The 20768-nt window shown below is 37.5% G+C and overlaps 1 protein-coding gene across 3 annotated transcripts in view; it reads left to right on the top strand.

Moving 5' to 3' along the window:
- Positions 1-20768, top strand: part of ZNF385D (zinc finger protein 385D) — a 416850-nt gene that overhangs the window by 274592 nt on the left and 121490 nt on the right. For all 3 annotated transcript variants that reach the window (XM_053953584.1, XM_053953593.1, XM_053953604.1), the window contains one exon: positions 8102-8244. In XM_053953584.1, coding sequence (XP_053809559.1) covers positions 8102-8244 — 143 coding nt within the window. The remainder of the gene's footprint in view (positions 1-8101; positions 8245-20768) is intronic.

The raw sequence follows: 20768 nt of genomic DNA, 5'->3' as shown, positions 1-20768 counted from the left end.
CATTTAAGTCTAAGCAAAAGCATGTTCAGTTTGCTATTAGCCTACAACCAGGAGAGGATATTGCAGTGCTCAGAGCACTAAATCTGGGGACCTAGAGGTCAGCTTCTTTGTCTGCCACAGATTCCTGTGAAAGCTTTGAGAAGAATACTTTTGCTGTCTGTCCTAAGTTCCTAGCTGAAAAATTGGGATAATCTCTTGCCAGGTAGAAGTGTCCAGAGAATTAACAGTGGAATTGCATAGAGAAAAAAAGTAAGACTGGGTATTTAATATTTGATTTTTTTTTTGTAAGGAAAATAGAAATGAAAAGCTCCTCCATTCTGAAGTGGGAGGAGAGCTGAGGTTCATGGGTATTCTAGTTTGTCTTCTCCAAAGCCATGACTTCCAGTCTTGGGCTTTCTGGTTCTCTGGTAGTTGACATGATTGGTACTTTGTATGGGCAGCTGGTAATACGCATGCTGACCAAATTGGACAATTTCTAGTTGTTTCCTTATACTAGAAACAGACAGAACTTTACAGAAAGTGGAACATTCATTTTGGGTCATTTAACTTTCAGTGACCCAACAGTTTCCAATAAGGAAAAAACAAAAAATCCAAATTTGGCTGACCAACAGCAATAAAAGCCCGAAGGACTCTGAAGAGCTCAATGAGGTAGGTTATGTTGCTAAAATAAAAAGCTAAGTCTCTGCCCTTGTGCAATTTGAAATCCGTATAAAATGTGGCCTGTAGTGGGTTAGACAAATTCCGTGCTTGACAGTGTTAGGTACCGAAGTTCAGATCATGGTTTTTCAGTAGCTGTTACGTAAAAAAAACAAACCAAAACACACCAGTTTTTTCTTCAGTAGAATGTTTCCTGGGGTCAATGGCATATTTTAGATATGGGGCAAAAGAGGTGATACTTTGTGGGGTTAATGGGGACCCTCACATTAATTAACTTTGAGGCCTGAGGTGGGTAAGATCTGCATGATGCTGAGCACTTCAATCCCATTTAGTCAGAACTGGTGGACTTCATTGTCTGTAAGGTGGGCCCACCCTCCTGTAATGCAGATGATAAAGGAACAGGAGGGAAAAAGGTAGCAAAATGGGAGCAGAAACCTTTGTTTAGCAAAGTAAAGGAAATAATGACAGGAGATGATGGGTATCAGACTACGCATGCAAATTTGTCTCTGCATTTTCCCAGTCCAGCATCATAATAGTAGTTTCACAGGTTTCTACATAATGAAAAGAGAAATTTACTCCTCTGTACACCTAGAGGAGTACATTTTCCAATAAAAATTATTGGGATATATGGTCTTATGTGTTTCAAAATGCTAGTATGTGTGAAAGAAAAGACTTTAAAAAACACTACATGATGCATAGCTGCAGGCTTCTAAAACTAATAATAATAATAAAAAGAATTATTTTTCTAAACTAGCTCACTTTGCAGGAACCAGAGAATAAATATTTTCTCTAGAAATAATAATACTTTGAATAGCAGTAAATGACCAGAGTTGATTCAAAATTTCCAGGTGAACAGTGTATGTGCTGAAAAATGCTCTCTATAAATAAACAGTGGGTACTGATTTGTGCCAATCTGGAAAAAAAAAAAAGGAAGGGAAGAAAATATTTTTGTAATGAGTCATTTTGAGTTGTTGGATCTGGATGTTTGAATTTTGCCAATATTTAAATAATAAAAACAGTTAAGTATCTAAGTAGGAGCTATTGAGTGTCATTTTAGGTGAAAGAAGAGTTTCAGCTGACACAATGGTGGGGTTTTTCCCCCCTTAATTGTCGCTATTTTTTTAGTTTGGCCAGTGAACTGAAAAATCAATTACACACAGATCTCCACAGCTGAGACAGTGTTGCATTCATCCTCTTCAAAGTGACTAGCCACTGCTAGCATTGCTAACAGCAAAACCTGTGAAAGGAAAGCTTGTGTGGTCACACAGTGTACTTGATTCTCAAGCTGTCTCAGGAGAACCAGCAGGATTGAGTCTGGTGTGGCTGGAGTCCCATTTTGAAGGCTCTTCTTTTCAAGTGGGCTTGAAATATTTAGTATAGTTGGGTTTTTTCGTTCTTTTCTGGACCTAAGAGTGATTATATGTAAAAGTATTTTGTTTAAATGTGCCTATTGTATTTTTTTTTGAGATTATTAAATAATGAGAGCACTCTCCAAGAAGAGTATGTGAACAATACAGAAGTTGAAATCACTTTAAGGTTCTTATTTCCCCTTCTAAAAGAAATTTTTAAAAATATACAAACCACTCAAAATGATAAAAAACCCTTTCAAGAAGCTGAATTCTAAGACTATAAATGGTCAGAAAGTAGTTTTTCTGAGCGCTAAATTCTCCATTCATGTCACTTGTTTACACGTAATCTCCTTTCAGTTCATAGGTAATCATATGTAACCTATAAAAAATAAATATTCAAAAATAAAAGTTTATCTCTATGCACATAAAAGATACAAGTTGCATGTTAGCTAACTTTCGGTATGCTGAGTTCATATTTTAGCCACTTTATTACAATAACTACAAACAAGTAGTTTGCTGATTAAATCAGTCTCATTTTTCCGTGCCAAGTTAGATCACTGGTACTACTCATTATGGAGCTGAATTTACCTTCAAAGGGGAAATTCAGCAGTTTTTGAGAAAAGTATCGGTTGTAAAAATGAAGATATTTTTTATTATGATAAAAAGGAGTACCCTAGTGACTATGGTCCATGACAAATTACATTAAACTAATTTCTAAAAGCCACATCTACAATTCCTGTCATATTTTCTGTGTTAGATCCCAGGGAAATTTTTTTTTTTGTTTGGATATCTTAAAATTTCCTATTTCATCAGATTCCCTGAAAACATAAAAGTGATAACCTCTATTTGAGATCATGAAAGAGCATTATTCACCATGGATAGCCTGCTGTTCTTAAATGCTTGTGTCTTTATTGTCTTTTCAAAAAAATCCCTCCAAATATACATTTCCTTTGGCCCACTGGCAAACTTAATTCATAACAAATTAAAAGTTCTAGCTAATATTGAGATATCCAAATGTAAGATTATAAAGATTTATAAGCTTGACCATAAGCTCCCCACATATCCTTTCCCTTTTATACTTTAAAATAGCCTGGAGTCATTGTTCTTGAAAATTTTCTATGAAAATTCCCGTTCTTGCTCAGGCTCTCTAGGATGTATTTTAATGCTTACTGCATGTGTACTATTAGATATTAGGTTCCTATATAAAAAATATTAATGATAGCTTTTGAAATCCTTTTAAAGCCTCCTAGAAATGTTAGAAATGTGTGGGACTTTCCTAGCTTCTCCACTGAGTCATACCAGCTGAAAGGTTCTCTGAGCTTTTTGCCAAGGCAGAATGTGTGTAATTTTTTTGACCTCAGATGAGTTATCATGGAAATATGAAGAGAGGTGTGAGATGGGTTGTAAAACATGGAATTATCCATATCTTAGAGAAACCACTTTATGATCCTGAAAACCAGCTCAGACTCTAGGAAGGAAGGGAAAGGGTACATTAGTTTAGTATCTTTGCTGTATTCAAAGTAGCTGTGCACATGGACAGAAGGAAAAACTTGCAAAGTAGTGAAGGAATGAAAATAAAATTCTGCAGAGATTTGCTTTTTCACTCAGTGTTTATGGTGGTAATAGTTAGTGATGGAAGAACTGCAAAAGATTTAGATTAATGGGGTATTAGTTTAGAGTTTCTGCCCAGTTTACATACCTCTAAGTTTCAAATGCATTGCAAAAAATTATCTACATTTTTGTGTCTGTAAAAGCTAAGCTAGATTTTTCCTTAGGAGAGACTTTGATAATGCACCTTGTGATTCTTTTTCTGGAAACTAAATCTGCAGTTAAGTTTAAACTTGAAGGATTGGGAATGAGGGTGTGCATGAGGAAAGACTGTGCAGAGAAAGATGTAACATAACTTTCTCTGTAGCCAAGTCACAAAATATAACAATAGGTGGCTGCCAATTTGTTGAGCTGTTTGTTAGGGAACCTGAAGAAAGGGGATCTTGGCCTGCTTGAAAAACATTAAGGAAACTTGCTATTTATTATCCTGTATGAAAAACCACCCTGCTTTATGATGTCTGCTTACTCTAGGGCTATTTTGTTTGGTTTCCTTTATGTATATTCAGTCTTTGTGATTCTCTTAATCTAGATTTTAGGATGAGTATTTACAGCTGTTTATACTCTTTACCTAACACTGATCCAAGGAAAATTTCACATTTTAAAATCTGTTTTCAGTTCCATAGTGAAACATGGTCTTTAAAGTCAATATGGGGTAGAGGTGAAGCAGGGAAAAGGACAGACACCAGTATTTGTTTCCATTCATTCTCAAAAAAAGAAAAAAAAAAAAAAAAAAAAAAAAGTGCCAATTCCTCATGGAATGGGCAATTTGAGGTGCAAAGAGCAGGAATCATCTCTTCTTCTGTTTCTGTCATATTTCCTTGGTTTGGGCAAGAAGGCAAGAAAGGTCTTATGCTGATGAAGTTCATATCACCAGTGGATTCAGAAGGAGAACCCACTTGACTGGGCTGTGTCACCAAGAGCATAAACCTCATGTTGCTCACATGCCTTTGTAGTATGTGGGCTGTCTGTGCCCAGAACACGGTGTTGTATTTCAAACCAGATTACCCAGTGGTAGGGCAAAATGTCTAGTCCCAGCTGGAGACACAGAACTACATCCCTGTGCAAAAATGCAATGTTTGATTGACATTGGAGGAGTTCTCAATGTGATATAGGAAGGGGCTAAGGTTTGCTGCAAGCTTTTCCTCTAACTTGTGTGCTCACACTTGCTTTGGATGTATAGCCAGTGCCTCTGTCCAAGAGATTATCTTGCCTGTGATTTAAATTGTCTGAATATTAAAGAAACAAATGATTACTTCAAACTTGGTCAAAATGCTGAGCCGATTAGGCTTCTAAGAAGTATTGTTCTTAGTGTCCCTACAAAGAAAATTAAGGTAACAATGTTGACATGAATTTCTCAAATGCCTGAACATTCATCTCCCATTTAGAATCTGATTCTCCTCCTCTTTAGAAAGACATGAGACTCTAACATCATTACCTTGTAAGACTGGAATTAGAAAATACTGTATTATCCTGCCATTTTAAGGTGTAGCATGGTCCTCATAAAGACAAGGTTATCTATGTGAACTTCAAGTAATAATAATAATAGTGAGCATTAAGCGCAGGCTGTGGACAAAACCTATCAGTGCTGTGGGATTTTATCCTAGTTTTATTGGTCAATGTTATCCAAACCTTGCTGGTAAAAAGCTTGTAAAAAGGTTGACATTGAACCTTCACCCTCATTGTGTGTTGATCAGCAGTGCTGCATCTGCTCAGGGAGTGCTGTGGAGGTCTTTGTAGAGAAACTCATCCTACACAATACCAAAACCATCATAAGCAAATTTTATGGTTCTTCATTGTAATCCAACATTCCCTAACACTTGGAATTTGTCTGTGCACACTCTTCAAGAACTCTTCCCAGTGGGTGTCTACCCCTCTCCATCCCTCTGCTATTGGATTAAGTGTGAAATAGTTAACATTGGCATTCTCAAAGGTTGTCCAAGCTAAGGTGAGTCACAAAAATGGTTGCCACTGCTTCAGTTTTTCTGTTGCAGATTTTAGACTAAAACTCTGTGCACGTTAAATGGAAAGAGAAGCTAATTTTTGTAGCCATAAACATTAGAGAAGTTCTTAAGCAAAGGCTCAGATTTCATGATGCCTCTCACATGCTCCATCATTTAGGGACATGTCTGACACTATTGAAAAAACAGAGAGCAGCTGTGCTCCTGAACATACTAATTTTGTGTGCCACTGTAGCCAGGACTGTGGTAGATTTTAAAATCTGTTCCAGAGGCTCTGAGTCCCAGCCAAGGTCCTGCAGAGCTGGCTGGATTTTTCCATTTAAAGCTTGTTCTCGTCCCCAGATGGCTTTGCATCGCGCTGGCTGGCAGCAGCAGGTGCATGAGTGCCGAGTCATGCCACAGGAAAGGATCACAGAATAGAAATATTTCATCCTCTGTGGCTTGTTATCTCAGATGAGTTTGGGATAGCAATGCTGTTGCTCTAGGTAATCCGAAACTTTGAAGCTCTTCTCCGTAGCACTGGGACTATGCACCCAATAAACTGTCCCCAAGCACAGGTGACATTTCTCACTCCAGTTTACATTTGCATTTGTGAGTTACAGAATGTTTGATTAACCTCAAATTCTTTGCTATTGCCAAATGCTCACCTTGAAATTTCTGTGTGATTCAGTACAATCTCAGGTGAAATCTGTATTTTTTTCTTTAGTAACTTCTTCCTTTCATAATGTGTGAAAGTTTTATATAACGAAAGCTAAGTATTTCCAGAATTTTAAAAAGTACCTTTATGGGTCTTTCCTATTCTGAGGTAGTATGAATGGCATGTTCATCACTACCTTATCATCATTCTGACCTGTTAGATTTATTTTTACAGTGTTTTTGTAACCACGTCATGGGAATGTAACAATTGCCAAAGCAATGGCAATCAAATACTTGATCATTCTATGCTGATTGCACTCTGCTTTTCTGTTGCCTATATCCTCAGCTGCTGCATTCAAAAACTTTTGATTTCTTATGCACTTACATTGAGGTACAATGTAGAAACTACCCCAAAAATGGCAGTTATTCTTGGGATTAAAAACTATCATGAGATTGCAGTGACCTCTAATCCACTACCTTCAATTTACTAGTGATTATAAGTGAAACGCTTCACAGAGGAGTTGAAAGTTGGCGAAAAAATATGGTCTTCAAAATTTGGCTCCAGCTGATTTTATATCTAGAAGCACAACTTGGATGATCTTCTACAACTGGTTAATTAAGTCTTATGTTTTTAGCCCTCAATTAGATGTATAACATGACAAATGTTGTTAGCAGATTTGCTGGCCAAATATGGAGAGATGTCATATATCATTCTGACTACTTTATATTTGCACTCTTAAAACATGTATGCAACTTGTCTAATAAAATGTCTGTATGTAGGAGAGGTAAAAAAGAAACAAATTTCTCTCTTTGCATCTCTCCCTCTGTTGATCTGTCTGCCTGTGTCCCTGTTCAGTGAGTAGGGCAAAACTCCCCTTTCATTTTTTTTCAATGTTTCTTGGATTCTTACCAGCAGGTTTTTACAGTCTGTTGCCTGCCTCTCAGATTAGAAGAACACTGGCATATTTTAACAGTTTCCTAGGATCCAAATAGTCTTTAATTAACAGGGAATTGATGTTTTGGAGTGCAACCAATATAGGAGACACTGAAAGCAGAGAATGAACTTGGAACCTTCCAGCTTGTAGCTGGCTGTGGCCAGGGGCAAACAAATAAGCAAAATAGGGTCCCCTGCAAATAGGTAGTACCTTATTGGTATGCAAGGGGATTTCTTCATTTGCATTACGTTCCCACAGAGCTGGTGGTTTGCCGGGAGGAGCTTTCTGCTGCACAGAGTCTGAATCAGCTCCACCACCCCTTGCAAAGAGCAGAAAGTGTTCATCGGTACCTTCCCATAAACAGGATTTCAGTGGCTCCTGAAACTGTTATTTTTAAATTTGTATTGATCAACTGTTGAGGCAGCAAGGTATGTTCTGTTTGTGAGGTTTAGGTTGAAACAGAAGCCGTTGGCTCCATGAGTGAGCATTTAATTAAAAAAACGGGAAGTCTGCAAATGACATGACTTTTGCTGAGCTGAACAGCAAGTTGTTCTTTATCTTTTTGAGTAATCTGCCTTTGTAGGGTTGAGCAGTAGGGTAGGGATGAAGTGCTGAAATTATAAGAGGATGAAACTAGCTGAAGGTCTCAAGGGATGTTAGACATATGCTGAACCATTGTTCCAGATTGTCCATGGAAATAAATGGTTTATAAGGTAATTCTAATCACGATAGACTGATACCTAAAGCAATTGCTGGCAAAGAATTATAACAAACTCAGTCACTGAGTCAGCTGTGCTTTTTTTCGCTAATGCGATAATTTTTGGATAAGTCAAAATGTATTTGTTTGATCCAGTATTGTCTTTTTATTGTTGCTTTGTGTGTGGGCGTGCTGGCTTTTATCCCCCTCCCCTCTGGCTAATCATATCGCCTGCTGAATGCTTTCTCTTTTTGCATGCAGGTGGTACATGCCAGAGCCCTGCTCTCCCAGCCCTTGTGCGTCCTCCTGCACCACCCTTGCAGCCATCACTGGATATTAAGCCGTTCCTCCCGTTTCCTCTGGACACTGCTGCAGCAGTGAATCTCTTCCCCAACTTCAATGCAGTAAGTACTCTCCCAACACTTACCCTGAGCCACAGCTTCCATGGAAGACTCAAGAGGGCACAAAGCAGGATTTTATGTACTTCATTAAACCTGGAATATCCTCTCCCTTACTGAGGGCCAAATAGCTCATTCAGACACGCTGATAGGCCATAAATTGAAGCCTACATGGGTGTTAGTCAGAAGAAATGTAGAAGGAAAAAAATTATATGATCCCGAGTGGCATGCAATAAAGTTTCAGGCTGTATTCAGTCCCAGGGCTTGTGAATACCCCACAGTAATTTAGGACGTGCAGAGCTTCACTAAGTTACAGTTCACTGCAGCTCTCAGAGAGGAAAAGTTTCAGACCAATGGGATTCTACATCCTGTCTCCAACACACTTCCTGAGAAATACTAAAAATTTACAGAGGCTAAAGAAGAAAACTCTGTCAGGGCAAATAAAGTAAGAATGAAAACAATTAGCTGCTGTATGAGCTATTCAGTGGGAAACAATCCAGGGTATTTTTTTCAGGTTAAGATGTGTTATTTCTCATGTCTTATGTTTAAACTAGGATAGATTTCTCCCTTTTTTCTTTTACTTAGTCATACTATGTATGATTATAGAAATCCTATTCCTTCGTTAGTATTTCAATTATTTTACTGACATATGTCATCACTGTTCCAATTTTCCTGTTTCAGGCTGAGATAATTACTGCTCCTAAAAAAAAGGGTCTGCATTGGTTTTATGTTAGTTTTGACTTTATAGAATTATGCCCTTTTTCAATTACTTTTGTAATTCTCTTCCTTGTTTACATATACTCTGTATACAAAAAAAAAAAAAAAACCCTCTTAAGAACATTTGTGCTTACCTACTTTGAGAGACAGAGGGGGAAGTGGAATTTTCCATTCTGAACCAATTCTAATTGACATGCAGAAATCTTAATTAAAATAATTAAGAGTAGTAAAGGAACATAGGCATTCTAGAAAAAAAATAGTAATCAATAAGGAATTTCTGTATTTAAATATTTTTTACCTTTCATAGATGTTCATTTTGCTTTAAAGTAATTAAAATAAGCTAATTGTCAAAACTATTTATGCAGTCTTGAATTCAAGAAATCCACAGCATTAACAGAGAAACTACAATCTACAAGTCTTAAAAAGTACAGAAACAATATGTCAACGAACCACTATTACAAGTAAACTTTAAATTTATAGGTGTGTTAGTATGCTGTAAGGTTTTAAAATGGTCTGAGTTTAACCAAGGTACTCATAACCCATAATGAAATGGATACAACTTTAGACTTGTTTAGTGTGCTTTAGAGTTAAGATCTTTTAACCAGTTGTGCCTTGTGATCACTGTTTGTAGCTAATGCAATAGGCCAGCTGAATTTTTAAGATATCTATTAGAATTTCTTGTATTTTTCTTCCTCAGCATTTTCCATGGTTCAGAGTCTTCAAATTGTTTTGCTAATTGTTTAATTATATAGCTGAAATGGAATTTTAATAATGAATGTTAATAATTGTTAATCCTGTGTTACTCTATAAATTTCCAGTTTCTTTCTTCTTACACAAACTGCTTTGCTACTATAATTATTTTGAGGGAAGGGTGGATAAGTCATGCTTATATTAATTTGGAAGTAAGAAAGTAAAAATAGGCTCATATCAAAACCATGTTATCCTGAACATTATCTTAGTAGCATATAATTTGGTAAGAGCACTGGTAAAGTAAGCCTAGTTTTCAGGAGTGAGACTTGAACCCCTTTTTAACAGCACTCTGAAATCTGTTCCCATGCAAAACACTACTTACTGTGATGTGTGGCCATCTGCCAAGTCCACCTTTGGCAGATATGTCAGTCTTGAGTGTGAGGATGCTGTCATCAGAGCTGCTGTCACCTGCCTTGCTGCTCATAGTTTATGCCTTGCTAAATGACCTTTGCCTTCTCATCATGTGTGCTGACATGCAGCATCATCCTCCATGTTCCCACTTTCTTTGTGAACAGCACATTATTGAACGCTTCTATGTTTAGCTCATATGCCAGGGATGGTTAGCAGCAACCTCCAAATGTATAGACTAGCTGAGTAGTTTTGCACAGTTTCAGAAATTCTCTCCAAGCCAACAAAACTTTTGGGGGCACATCAGCTGCTGACCATTATCAGCCCAAGAAGAAGTTAACCCACACATCATGTTGGACTTTAAACAGAACTTCTGCCAGGGGCTTCATTATGTGAATGTGAAACAGAAAAAAGGGTTTAATCAAAAATTATCTTTGTAAATATGCCTCTTCACGATTGACTGCAACTGTTGATGATGCATTTTCTTCATAGACTTCACTGACAGTCCTATGCAGTGTCAGTGGAGAATCTTTTATGCTCTGGGCTAAACACAGGTCAAGCAAGTGGTCCATAACAGAACACCTGAACTGGATGTTCTCTCTCGTGTTGTCAACAAATTATCATTTTTCTTGACTGAGACATCAGGGTCATAAATTGAGTCATAGGAAATGGATTTCTAAAGATCTCTTGACCCTTACAGGAACAAATTCCACAGGAACAAATGAGTTTGGCAGCATGTCTGGACTACTTCTCAAAAGGCTAGAGGGAAGTCCAGAATTTTGGCCATTTATTGGCCATTTTCCAACAGCCTTTGTTTGAAAACAGTATGACCAAGGGGAAACTTGAATAAAAGTTCAGACATATTTCAGGGAAAATAAGTAGTCTCTCGCAATCCTAATTAGCGTGAGCGTTTGGTTGTGATGGACATAGGCATCTGAGCTAATCAGCCTAAGCATCTTCACTAAATATAATGAAGTGAAATCAGCAATTTCTCCAAGTTACGCGTGGATAAAAATGCACAAAGGTAGCAATGGAAGCTGTATGTATTTTTTGGCATGAAGTGAACCCTGAAAGTTCTCTTTCAGCTATGCAGACTATAATGAGGGACTGGCTCAGCTGAATCTACATTTAGATGAATCCCACATTATGGGACTGGTCATAAGCTATTCACAGCTCATATATTAAATTCCACTCAGAAATCATATGACAGAAGTGCTGACATTGTATTGTATGTTTACAGAGGAATGCTCCCATCTATTAAGCAGTTATGCTTCTAATTTTATCTAAAGACAATCTTCAGGGAATTTGAGGATTCAGATGAACTGGATAGAAATATTAAAAGAGGTGGAAGCAAAAGTAACTTACCAGTGGAGAAAGTTAGACATATACATAAGAACTAATAAAACCAAATACTAACCTTAAGTATTGCAAATAATCCTAGTAAGGTGTATTTTATAACATATTTCACTCTACTTCAGTTTATTACAAGCATATGACTTCTTTATTTGTTTCTGATGACTTTGCTCTAAAACCAGCTCAATTTTTGCTGGCTGCCTCTGAAGAAAACATTCAGCACTGATTTCCACAAAGGCAAAAGCTTTCATTGAAGCAGAGACTAGAAGAGATAATATGGAGTATGCAAACCTGTATCAGTAATATCCTCGGACAGAGAGTAGAGGGAAAAGAAAAAACTGAGTAACCTGAGAAAAGTTAGGAAGATAATGTTTGAACCTTTGAACCATTCAGTTTCAGGAGGAACATTTTCTATTTATATGAGAAAGCATAAAGCAAACACAGCAATTAACAATCTGGTTAGCTGAACATTTGTAGGTGCTATGCTCTTAATTGTGAAGCAAATGGATACCCTCAAGTCCCATGTAAAAGGAAATTGTAACAACACAGCTGTTTAAACCGAAAGCACCCCACTAGAACAGACCCTGCAGAATCCCAGGTTCACTGCAAGTTTATCTGATCTAAAAAGATGAATCAACCGGATGGGTTTTAAATGGCAAAATTTTATCTAATGAGAGAAACTATGGCTATAAATAATGCTTATGTAGCTTTTTAAAATAGGATTTGAAAGTTTTCAGAGGAATGGAAAAATAATTAAATTGTTCTGAAAATAATTTGAGATCATTTAGCAAATATTTGTTATGTTTCTGCATTTTCATTTTCAGAGGGAGAAGCTGCAAGTCTGCATATATCTAAGAATTAGAGATGCAAAGCTTTAACAGTTGTATTAAGCATGTATGAGTCTTTGCATGTGAATGTGTGTATTCTGTTCATGAGCTGATGGTTTGTTGCAGAGAAATTTCACAAAGCATCAAAGTCTAGAAGTTAACTAACTTGTAGAAAAATATTGATGGGTCTCTGGTCTAAGAGGAAATGCTTAGTTTTGCAAGATATCAGCATCAGCCCTAAGCTGATGGACCCTATGACAGAAAAAATCTTATGTAGACTTTTTGGTAGTCTCCAAAGCACAGATGCATCAGAAACCAGGTTTTGCCTATTTCCAAAGCTCTCAGAATGATATACTTTAGTCTCTTGAGCAGGAGACAGAATTTGAAGTTCAGAAATGCAGGACATTTGACATTACAAGGTAGAAATTTGGACAGTGCATTGCACTCATTGTTTGTTTATTCTTTGAAGGATATGCTGACCATCTTTCTGAAAAAATTCTAAAAAAATATTTTATCACACTTTGTAATATGAGCACAATCTGTAAAGGAAGAGGTACACAGTATAGAAGATCTGAATAAATGCTTGAAAACAGAAAGAGTGATGTTGCTTGAAAAGTTCCATCCCTAACTCCAAATTAAAGCCTTGTTGCTAATACAAAGTTTTCCAGATAAGCATGCTTTGGAAAGAAATATCACTACAGCTTTGACTAGAAAAGTATGACTTGGAAGAGCAGTGGCAATGTCAGAGTTGGACTAAACATGAATGGAAAATTAACTGTTACTCTACAGACATGTTTCTCATGATTCATCTGTAGTAATCCTTGTTCAGTTCCCTGATTTTCCGGTTTGCTTGTTCTATGCCAATAGCCCCTGGTTCATTATTAAGTGCTTCCTATTTCACCTTCCCCTGGTTATGGGAAAGGAGGAGGAGGAGTTAACAGTGTCCATTGCCCATAGGTTGGGGCTCTAGTGGTATCTTGGGTTAGAGTGCCAATGTGGTGCTCCTTGCTTCCTGAAAACCACCCTGTGCAACAACCCAGCAGCTTCCAGGGCAGCACAAAGGCTACACTCTATTTATAGAGGTGAAGCTTGTGTTTGTACGTATAGTCTTCTTCTGTTGTGGCCAGACGGTTGATAGAAATGGACGGTGTAGAAAACCTGCCTGCTGAGAAGTATTTCTGGGAAGGATTATGCCAGGAAATGCAGAGAAAACCTGTCAGAAAGCTGTCAGAAGAGATTTAAAAAATATTTTCCTTAGGCTCTTGTCCTGGATAGTTATTTTATCTAGAAGAGAGATATGTGCTGCAGAAATGATGTGCCAATTTTCTAGATGTTATGAATAAGAAGTAGTGTTTTGATAGAGAGGACTGGAGGAGGACTCTGAAATACATGTTAGTTTTTTTAAATGTTATCAGCCTGAAATTTACAAAATAAAGTCAAATCTTTTGTATGCCACTACATAATGGTTTTGTTTTATTCTGACTTAATTGGGCAGAGTATCATAATGAGACTATTTTTCCTCATATAAAATCCTTTCAAGTTCAGTAGTGATGACATGCTGTCAGAATGCTTTGTTTCCAGAAGAGGATAATCAGGCAACAACACAATGGCCTAATTCTGATGTGAATCAAAATGGAATATTGCCTATATAGAGGAACTTGGCAGTAAAAATATAGTTTGTGCTGATTTTTAATGTTATTTCCATGAGAAGGTCCTTTATCAGGTGGAGAAATGTAGGGCACCAAATTTTTCATTTGTCAGACAGAGGGGGTTATTGCTTCTGGGGCCAATCTTTGAGTAACTGCTCATTTACAGGTACCTAGAAACAGAGGGTTTGACTTTTTCATTTCCTTACATAGCACTGCAGTTGAACTGTAAGATAGCTATACTCTTCTTTACAATCTATATCTCCATTGCTGTTTAGCTGAATGTTATTGAAAATAGAGAACAAAACAAAAATAATGGCTGGGTTCAGGAATTCTTTATTATAACATTTTCATCGCTGCCCAGAATGCTTAAATAAGTCTGCAGGACAAGTAGAGGAGTTAGGAAATGAGCAAACACTAGAAGATCCTGGCAATTCAGATGTTTTATTTGGTGCTTGCAAAACAGGAATGAATCAACATCAGTATGAAATATTCAGTCATTTGAATTTGCCAGATTTATTTCCCATACACTTAAATCCTTAAACTACACCCTGGGTTCTGTTTGAAATACCAGTAAAACACTGATTTCCTGATACAGAGGAAAGATTTACAGCTCAGGAGACATAATGAAATTAAGGTTTTTGTCTTTTTCTGGTTTTAAGTCAGATTAGGCTGGATTGAGATCTCTAGGCATACTCTGCCTGTTTTTATGTATGGTCTATGCTCTATGTCATGCACAGGGAGGAGAGCTTATATTTTGACTTGGTAGAAATGAGTGTTCCTGAAACATGGTTACCTGTGACTGCATGGATGTTATTTCTGCTTGTAGTGTCTCAGTCCCCGAGAACCTCTCTCCAGAGTCATTGCTGTTATGTTCTTTGGATTTGATGCCCTGTTAAGGAGCATCTAACCTTAGTTCCTTTGCAACCTCCTTTAAATGTTTTTTTTCATCTATTTGCAACTTGTAGCTGGGCCTTCTTCAAGTTTAAACCCAGACAACAACAAAATTTTTCTTATCTTCCTCTTAGAACTATCTTATGTTGTAGCAGTGCGCCTTGTCTGTGTTTTGAATTGGTTTCATTGGGCCCATGCAAAGCTCATGAAGTCCAAGGCCAGGAGTAAGTTCATGCACTGGGGTCAGAGCTGTCCCTGGTAGCAGGACAGATTGGGGGCTCCAAGAGAGCAGCCCAGTGGAGAAGGAGTTTGGGGGATTGATACATGAAAAAATGATCATGACCTGGCAATGTGTGCTTACAGCCCAGAAAGACAATTTTAGCTGGGGCTACATCAAAAGCAGTGTGGCCATTAGGTCAAGGGAGGTTATTCTTCTCCTCTATTCTACTCTCATACAATCCCACCTGGAGTACAGCATCCTGTTTCCAATGAAAGACAGCAAAGTATTAAAGCAGGTTATGAGGAGGGTGGGTCAGGAAAATTGTCAGGGCAGTGGAACACCTCTCCTATGAGGAAAGATTTGAGAGAGTTGGAGTTGTTCAGCCTGGAGAAGAAAAAGCTCTGGGGAGACCTTATTGCAGCCCAGCAGTACTTAAAGGCACTTACAAGAAAGATGGTGAGAGAGTTTTTACTGGGGCCTGTAGTGATAGGACAAGGAGGAATGTTTTTAAAAAGAAGGAGGGTAGGTTTAAAATGGAAGCAATTGTTTACTGTGGGAGTGGTGACACATTGGAACAATTTGTCCAGAGAAGTTCATAGAATCATATGATAATAGAATTAATTGGGCTGGAAGGAAACTTTGAAGATCATCTAGTTTGAACCCTCCTGCTGTGGGTAGGGACACCTTCAACTAGACCACGTTGCTCAGAGCCTCTTCAAACTTGGCCTTAAGTAACTCCCATGAGGCAACCTGTTCCATTGGCTCAACACCTTTACTATAAATTTTTTCCTAATTTCAAATCTAAACTTACTCTCTTTCTTTTTGAGCCTATTCTTCCCTGTTCTGTCAGTACATGCTCTTGTAAATAGTTTTGTCTGATGTTTCCTGTAAGTTCCCTTCAAGTACTGGAAGGCCACAATCAGGTCACTCTGAAGCCTTCTCTTTTCCATTTGAATAATCCCGATTGTCTCAGCCTTTCCTCTCAGGAGAGATGCTCCATCCTTCTGATCAACTTGGTGTCCCTCCTCTGGACTCACTCCAAGAGATCCTTCCTGTGCTGGGGACACCAGAGCTTGATGCAGTGCTCCAGGGGCTTCCACCAGAGGGAAGCAGAGGGGCAGAATCCTCTCCCTTGCCCTGCTGCCCACGCTGCTTTGGATGCAACCGAGGATAGGATTGGCTTTCTGGGCTTTGAGCGCACAGTGCTGGACCATGTCCAGCTTCTTGTCAACCATCACCCACCAGTCCTTGTCAACACTGCTGCTCTCAATCTGTTCATCCCCAGCCTGTGCTGATATCGGCGGTTGCCCTGACCCACCTACAGCACTTTGTTCTTGGTCTTGTTAAACCTCATGAGATTCCCATAGGCCCACTTCTCCAGCCTGTCTAGGTCCATCTGGATGCATCCTGTCCTTCACATGTGTCAACAGTACCACTCAGCTTGGTGTCATCTGCCAACTTGCTGAGGGTGCACTCAATCCCTCTGTTGATGTCATCAGAGAAGATCTTAAAGACATTGTTGTATTATATTATATTAAGATATTTTTAAAGATATTAAATTGCAGTTGCCTCATCATTGAAAGTGTTCAAGGTCAGGTTCGGTGGGACTTTGAACAACCTGATTTGTGAAGGATGTCCTTGCCAAAGGGGATTAGACCTGATGATCTTTGCAGTTTCCTTTCAACACAACCCATTCTCTTTCTGATTTACCACAACTTATATGAGCAGTTTTAGGATTATGTTCCAGTTAGGGAATCAGCAGTCTCCTATGCTTATGATGAGCAGATGTCACCTCCCATTGCATAGAATACAGTAGCCTTGAGACCTTCAAGGAGTTTGTTGAGTACAAATGGGTAGATACCATAAAAATATCAATTATAAAGTTTTATTTTTATTTAAGTTAAATTTGTATCAAGGGTGCTCTGACCTTCCATGATTGCTTTCTGAAGAAATTCAGGTTTCTAGGGTGTGTGTTCTCCTGAGAAGCAAATCTTAAGGTTATCTTAAGATAGCCTATGTTTTTGCCATTTCACTTTACTGAACATTATAATACCTATCCTTGAATTAATCTCTGTAACGGTAATGTGGATGCAAATAAAATACCCATTTCCTGGTTGCTGTCCAATTTTTGGAATACAGTGTGTGTCTTTGATTAATATGCTTTGATTTATCTGGAAGATTTATTTTGTGTGAAACAGCATTGCCTGTGTTTGGCCCTCTGCACCTACCATCTCTCTCTCTTCAGTTCCGTGGCCTCATTCAAGGTCCTTACAGTTACCTCAGTGCTGATGGTCATTTGGCCACCTGCAGATTGTACATACTTTTTGGGTGCAGGTAAGATGTTGCTCTTTGTGGAAACAGAACTTATCGTACATGCGCTTTCATCCTCTGGTTGATAGCTCACAGTTTTTTCAGGATTTTTCATGCAGTGTATCACTCTCCAGTAACTCAGCACCTTGTCTCTGAGGAGATGTTTGTGCTCCTCCTTCTTGCCGCGTGAGAATGGGTGAACTTCTAACTATTCTCTACCAATTCTCATGTCCATAATTAAAAAGGTCTGAGCCACAAAGACCCTGTTTGTACAAGCTTATAACTCTGCTATTGAATAAATGGCCACACAGTAGGCCATGGAGTATAAACTTGAAGACAATTTTGTAAGCAGTGTTGCAGGCTGGAAGTGATCTCTGGGAAAAGGACTACACATACCTAAAAATTACATACTATAGGCTTTGTTTTCAGTGTATTTTTAAAATTTGCTTAAGTGGTTTTTTGTTCCTAAAGAAATCAATAGGCTCTAAATACCTCACACGCTTATTTGTTTAGCTGGTGATTAGGAAGAGCAAAGGAATAGATTTTGAGTCATCTTGTCCTGTCTTACACGTTTGTTGGAGGGTACTGCACTGTGAGCCAACTTGCTGTTGGGAAGTCATAGTACCCAAGGCAAAGGCAACACCACAGCCTTCTATGGGGACTGAGGGTCTCTCGGGATTTTGCTTTGCATGCAAAACATTTTCATAAAGGAAATTAAATGAAGTACTCTTCAGATTTGTCAAGTCTTGATGAGTGAAATTACTTAAAACTAAATTTTATAATGCATTTTGTAAAACATTTTAAATAATGTTTTAATTGGTTGATGCTTACACCCTTTGCCTTAATAGCACTCAGATGAAAAAGATCAATGATTATTTTATTCTGCAAAGACTATAAAAATTTAATGGTTCGCATAATAAGTGTAACTCATAAAATCTACATTTTAAATATGGATGGTTATTAACCTGTTTTTAAAAAGCTGCAATTAAAGTGAAAAGGAATTACTTAAAGCAATGATTTTATTACTGTAGTCTGAGGATGAAAAAAGTGATAAAATTCTAAAATCCCTGTTATTTCTGTTGATGAGAAAGACATTTGGAAGGATTTAAAGTAAGGCATGAATTTTTTCTAACCCTAGGTACACTTGTGTTTCTAACATAGATGAATAACTATTTGCAGATATTTTTTTTTTTTTAACAACCTGCAATTTGTTCTTAGGAATTTCAAAGATATCTTGAAAAAAGCATGAGTTTACATGACAGGTAATTTCACACAGAGTAAATGCATTCCTAAGCGCATTTACTTCATTAATTGTTTATTCATAGTATTCAGTAACAGTGCTTCTACTATTCAGAAATGTGCCTTAAAACACATGCACACTTTTATCCTTTATGATAATGGAAAATTTGGGACTCTTTTCTACTCTTTTTACTCACAGTAGTTTGGGCTGGTAAATGGCATATGCTGAAGAACTCATTTATCTGGAGTCTTTGCATGTTGCAATCTTCAATGAAATATTTCTCTAATGTCTGTGTCCTGTCTAATTTATTTTATCCTAATATTTTTTGATAAGGGAGGAAAATCCCCAAGGGTCATATGTTGGACTTGTACAGTAAAATTGGATATAGAATTCCAGATACTCATGCAACTACTGCTTTTCCTGGCGTCTTTCCTTTTGGCTCTAGTGAATGCTTAAAGTAATCCTATGTTAATATTCATATAGATTAAATTGGTAATCAAAACATTTAATTCAAGAATAGTACAAACTCCCGTATTTCCCAGGAAATCTGTGTTACTCTTTTAAATGCATTGGTTTATATAAAACAGATGAGTATCAAATTCTTACTATTTCAGAGAATGCAAAGCAGAATTTTTCTAACAAACATTATTTTTTCCAGAATTAAATGTTTTGTGATTTCACAAGTAAAAAAGTTTTAGATAGCACATTACATTTACACATTTTTTATAAGAAACTGTAAGAAAAAAAGTAGATAGATTGTTTAGTTTCCTTACATGATAAAAACAATTATGTTTAGAACTAAATGTAAAAGCTGTCTTAATGACTCACAAAAGAAGACTAAAGAGTCTACAAGTGAAGGAAAAGGGCAGATAAATAATAAATTTATATAGGAAAGAGACGTTCTTAATTACATTTAGAGATGGTGTAAAGCTTGCTGCAAAGCTGCCTGGGAGAAGTTTCTTTCAGTAATTTGCTACTGTGAAACTGCCAGGATGTTTGAATGCAAGAGAGACCAATTCTAATGAATGGAGACCATGGAAAAAAATTCCTGAAGTTGAACATAATAGGCCTGTGAAAGGAATACTGAAAGAAAATTTTAGGGCAACAGTATTTATTCACTTCTGGAACATTTGTCAAGAAAATAGAAAAAGGTGTAAATCTGCAGCCTTTACTTCTTTCATTCAGGTCCAGTTTTCATTAAACTTATCTGTAGCCCACCATGCTCATGCTTTGTTAAAAATTAAAATGCCAGGACTAAGCCAAGCATTATATGTGCCTGTTCTGACAAGTTACAGAAGACCAGAAGAGCTGAGAACACAAGTAGCAATGATTGCCAGACTGTGTCTTCGATGAGGTATATTTTAGGAAGTTCTTGAGCCAAATGTGTTGTCTTGGCATGTGCTAGTCCCCCATGAGGTAACATACTTAACTAGATGGAATCAGCAGGAGAGTTTGTTTATTTTAACTACTAATGTGGTAATTTTAGTTTGCTTGTTCCCTTCCCCAGACAGAGCATAATATATCCAAGCAGAGAGATACACAGGAAAATTTCCTTGGGTAGCCTTAGTAGTAGGAAGAGATGAGAAAACATGAACTTTGACAAATGTATTTTGTGTTACTCATATTTTGTGTTTATAATGGACTGATTTGCTAATGGATCAAACCCATTACATTATTGGTATTGCTAAGACTCAGATGACCAAGATAAATCACAGGGGTGATGCCTGAGTTAATTATAGCAGTGCTCTCCCAAATGGCACTATCGGCTCTGGGAGGCAGTAAAAGCTATTGTTGGTGTTAAGAAGTAACATGAGAGAGTGGTGCCTGGGAGAGGAGAGGCAGTGAGGAGACTGCCATTTCCAAAGGATTGGAAAATACTGGCTCTGTGGTGTTTGACAAGGAAGAGAGGTGTGAAGACAAGCGGAAGATTTTTAAGGAAAAAGAAATATCACAGAACAGGTATTCGATTTGATTTGATAAGATTCATTTGCTTAATACACACCCCCCCCCCCCCATAAAAGTAATGGTGGGAACCCTACAAAGTGAGTTAAAATACTCAGTTTCCACTTAAAGAGTCCTTCTGTCCTTATTCCTGGTAGGAACTGGTCATTTCCTTTTTACGTACAAGCTTTTCCTAGGGATTTATTATCTCTTGAAAGTTTTTGAGGCAAGTTTGTTATCTCTAAATATCTATTTTTGTTTTTAGGGAAGCTATTTGAAATCTA

Source organism: Vidua chalybeata, chromosome 1 (genome assembly GCF_026979565.1).
Source record: "Vidua chalybeata isolate OUT-0048 chromosome 1, bVidCha1 merged haplotype, whole genome shotgun sequence".
NCBI classification, from domain to species: domain Eukaryota; kingdom Metazoa; phylum Chordata; class Aves; order Passeriformes; family Viduidae; genus Vidua; species Vidua chalybeata.
Note: the sequence above shows the minus strand (reverse complement) of the source record. Positions and strands in the feature narration are given on the sequence as shown.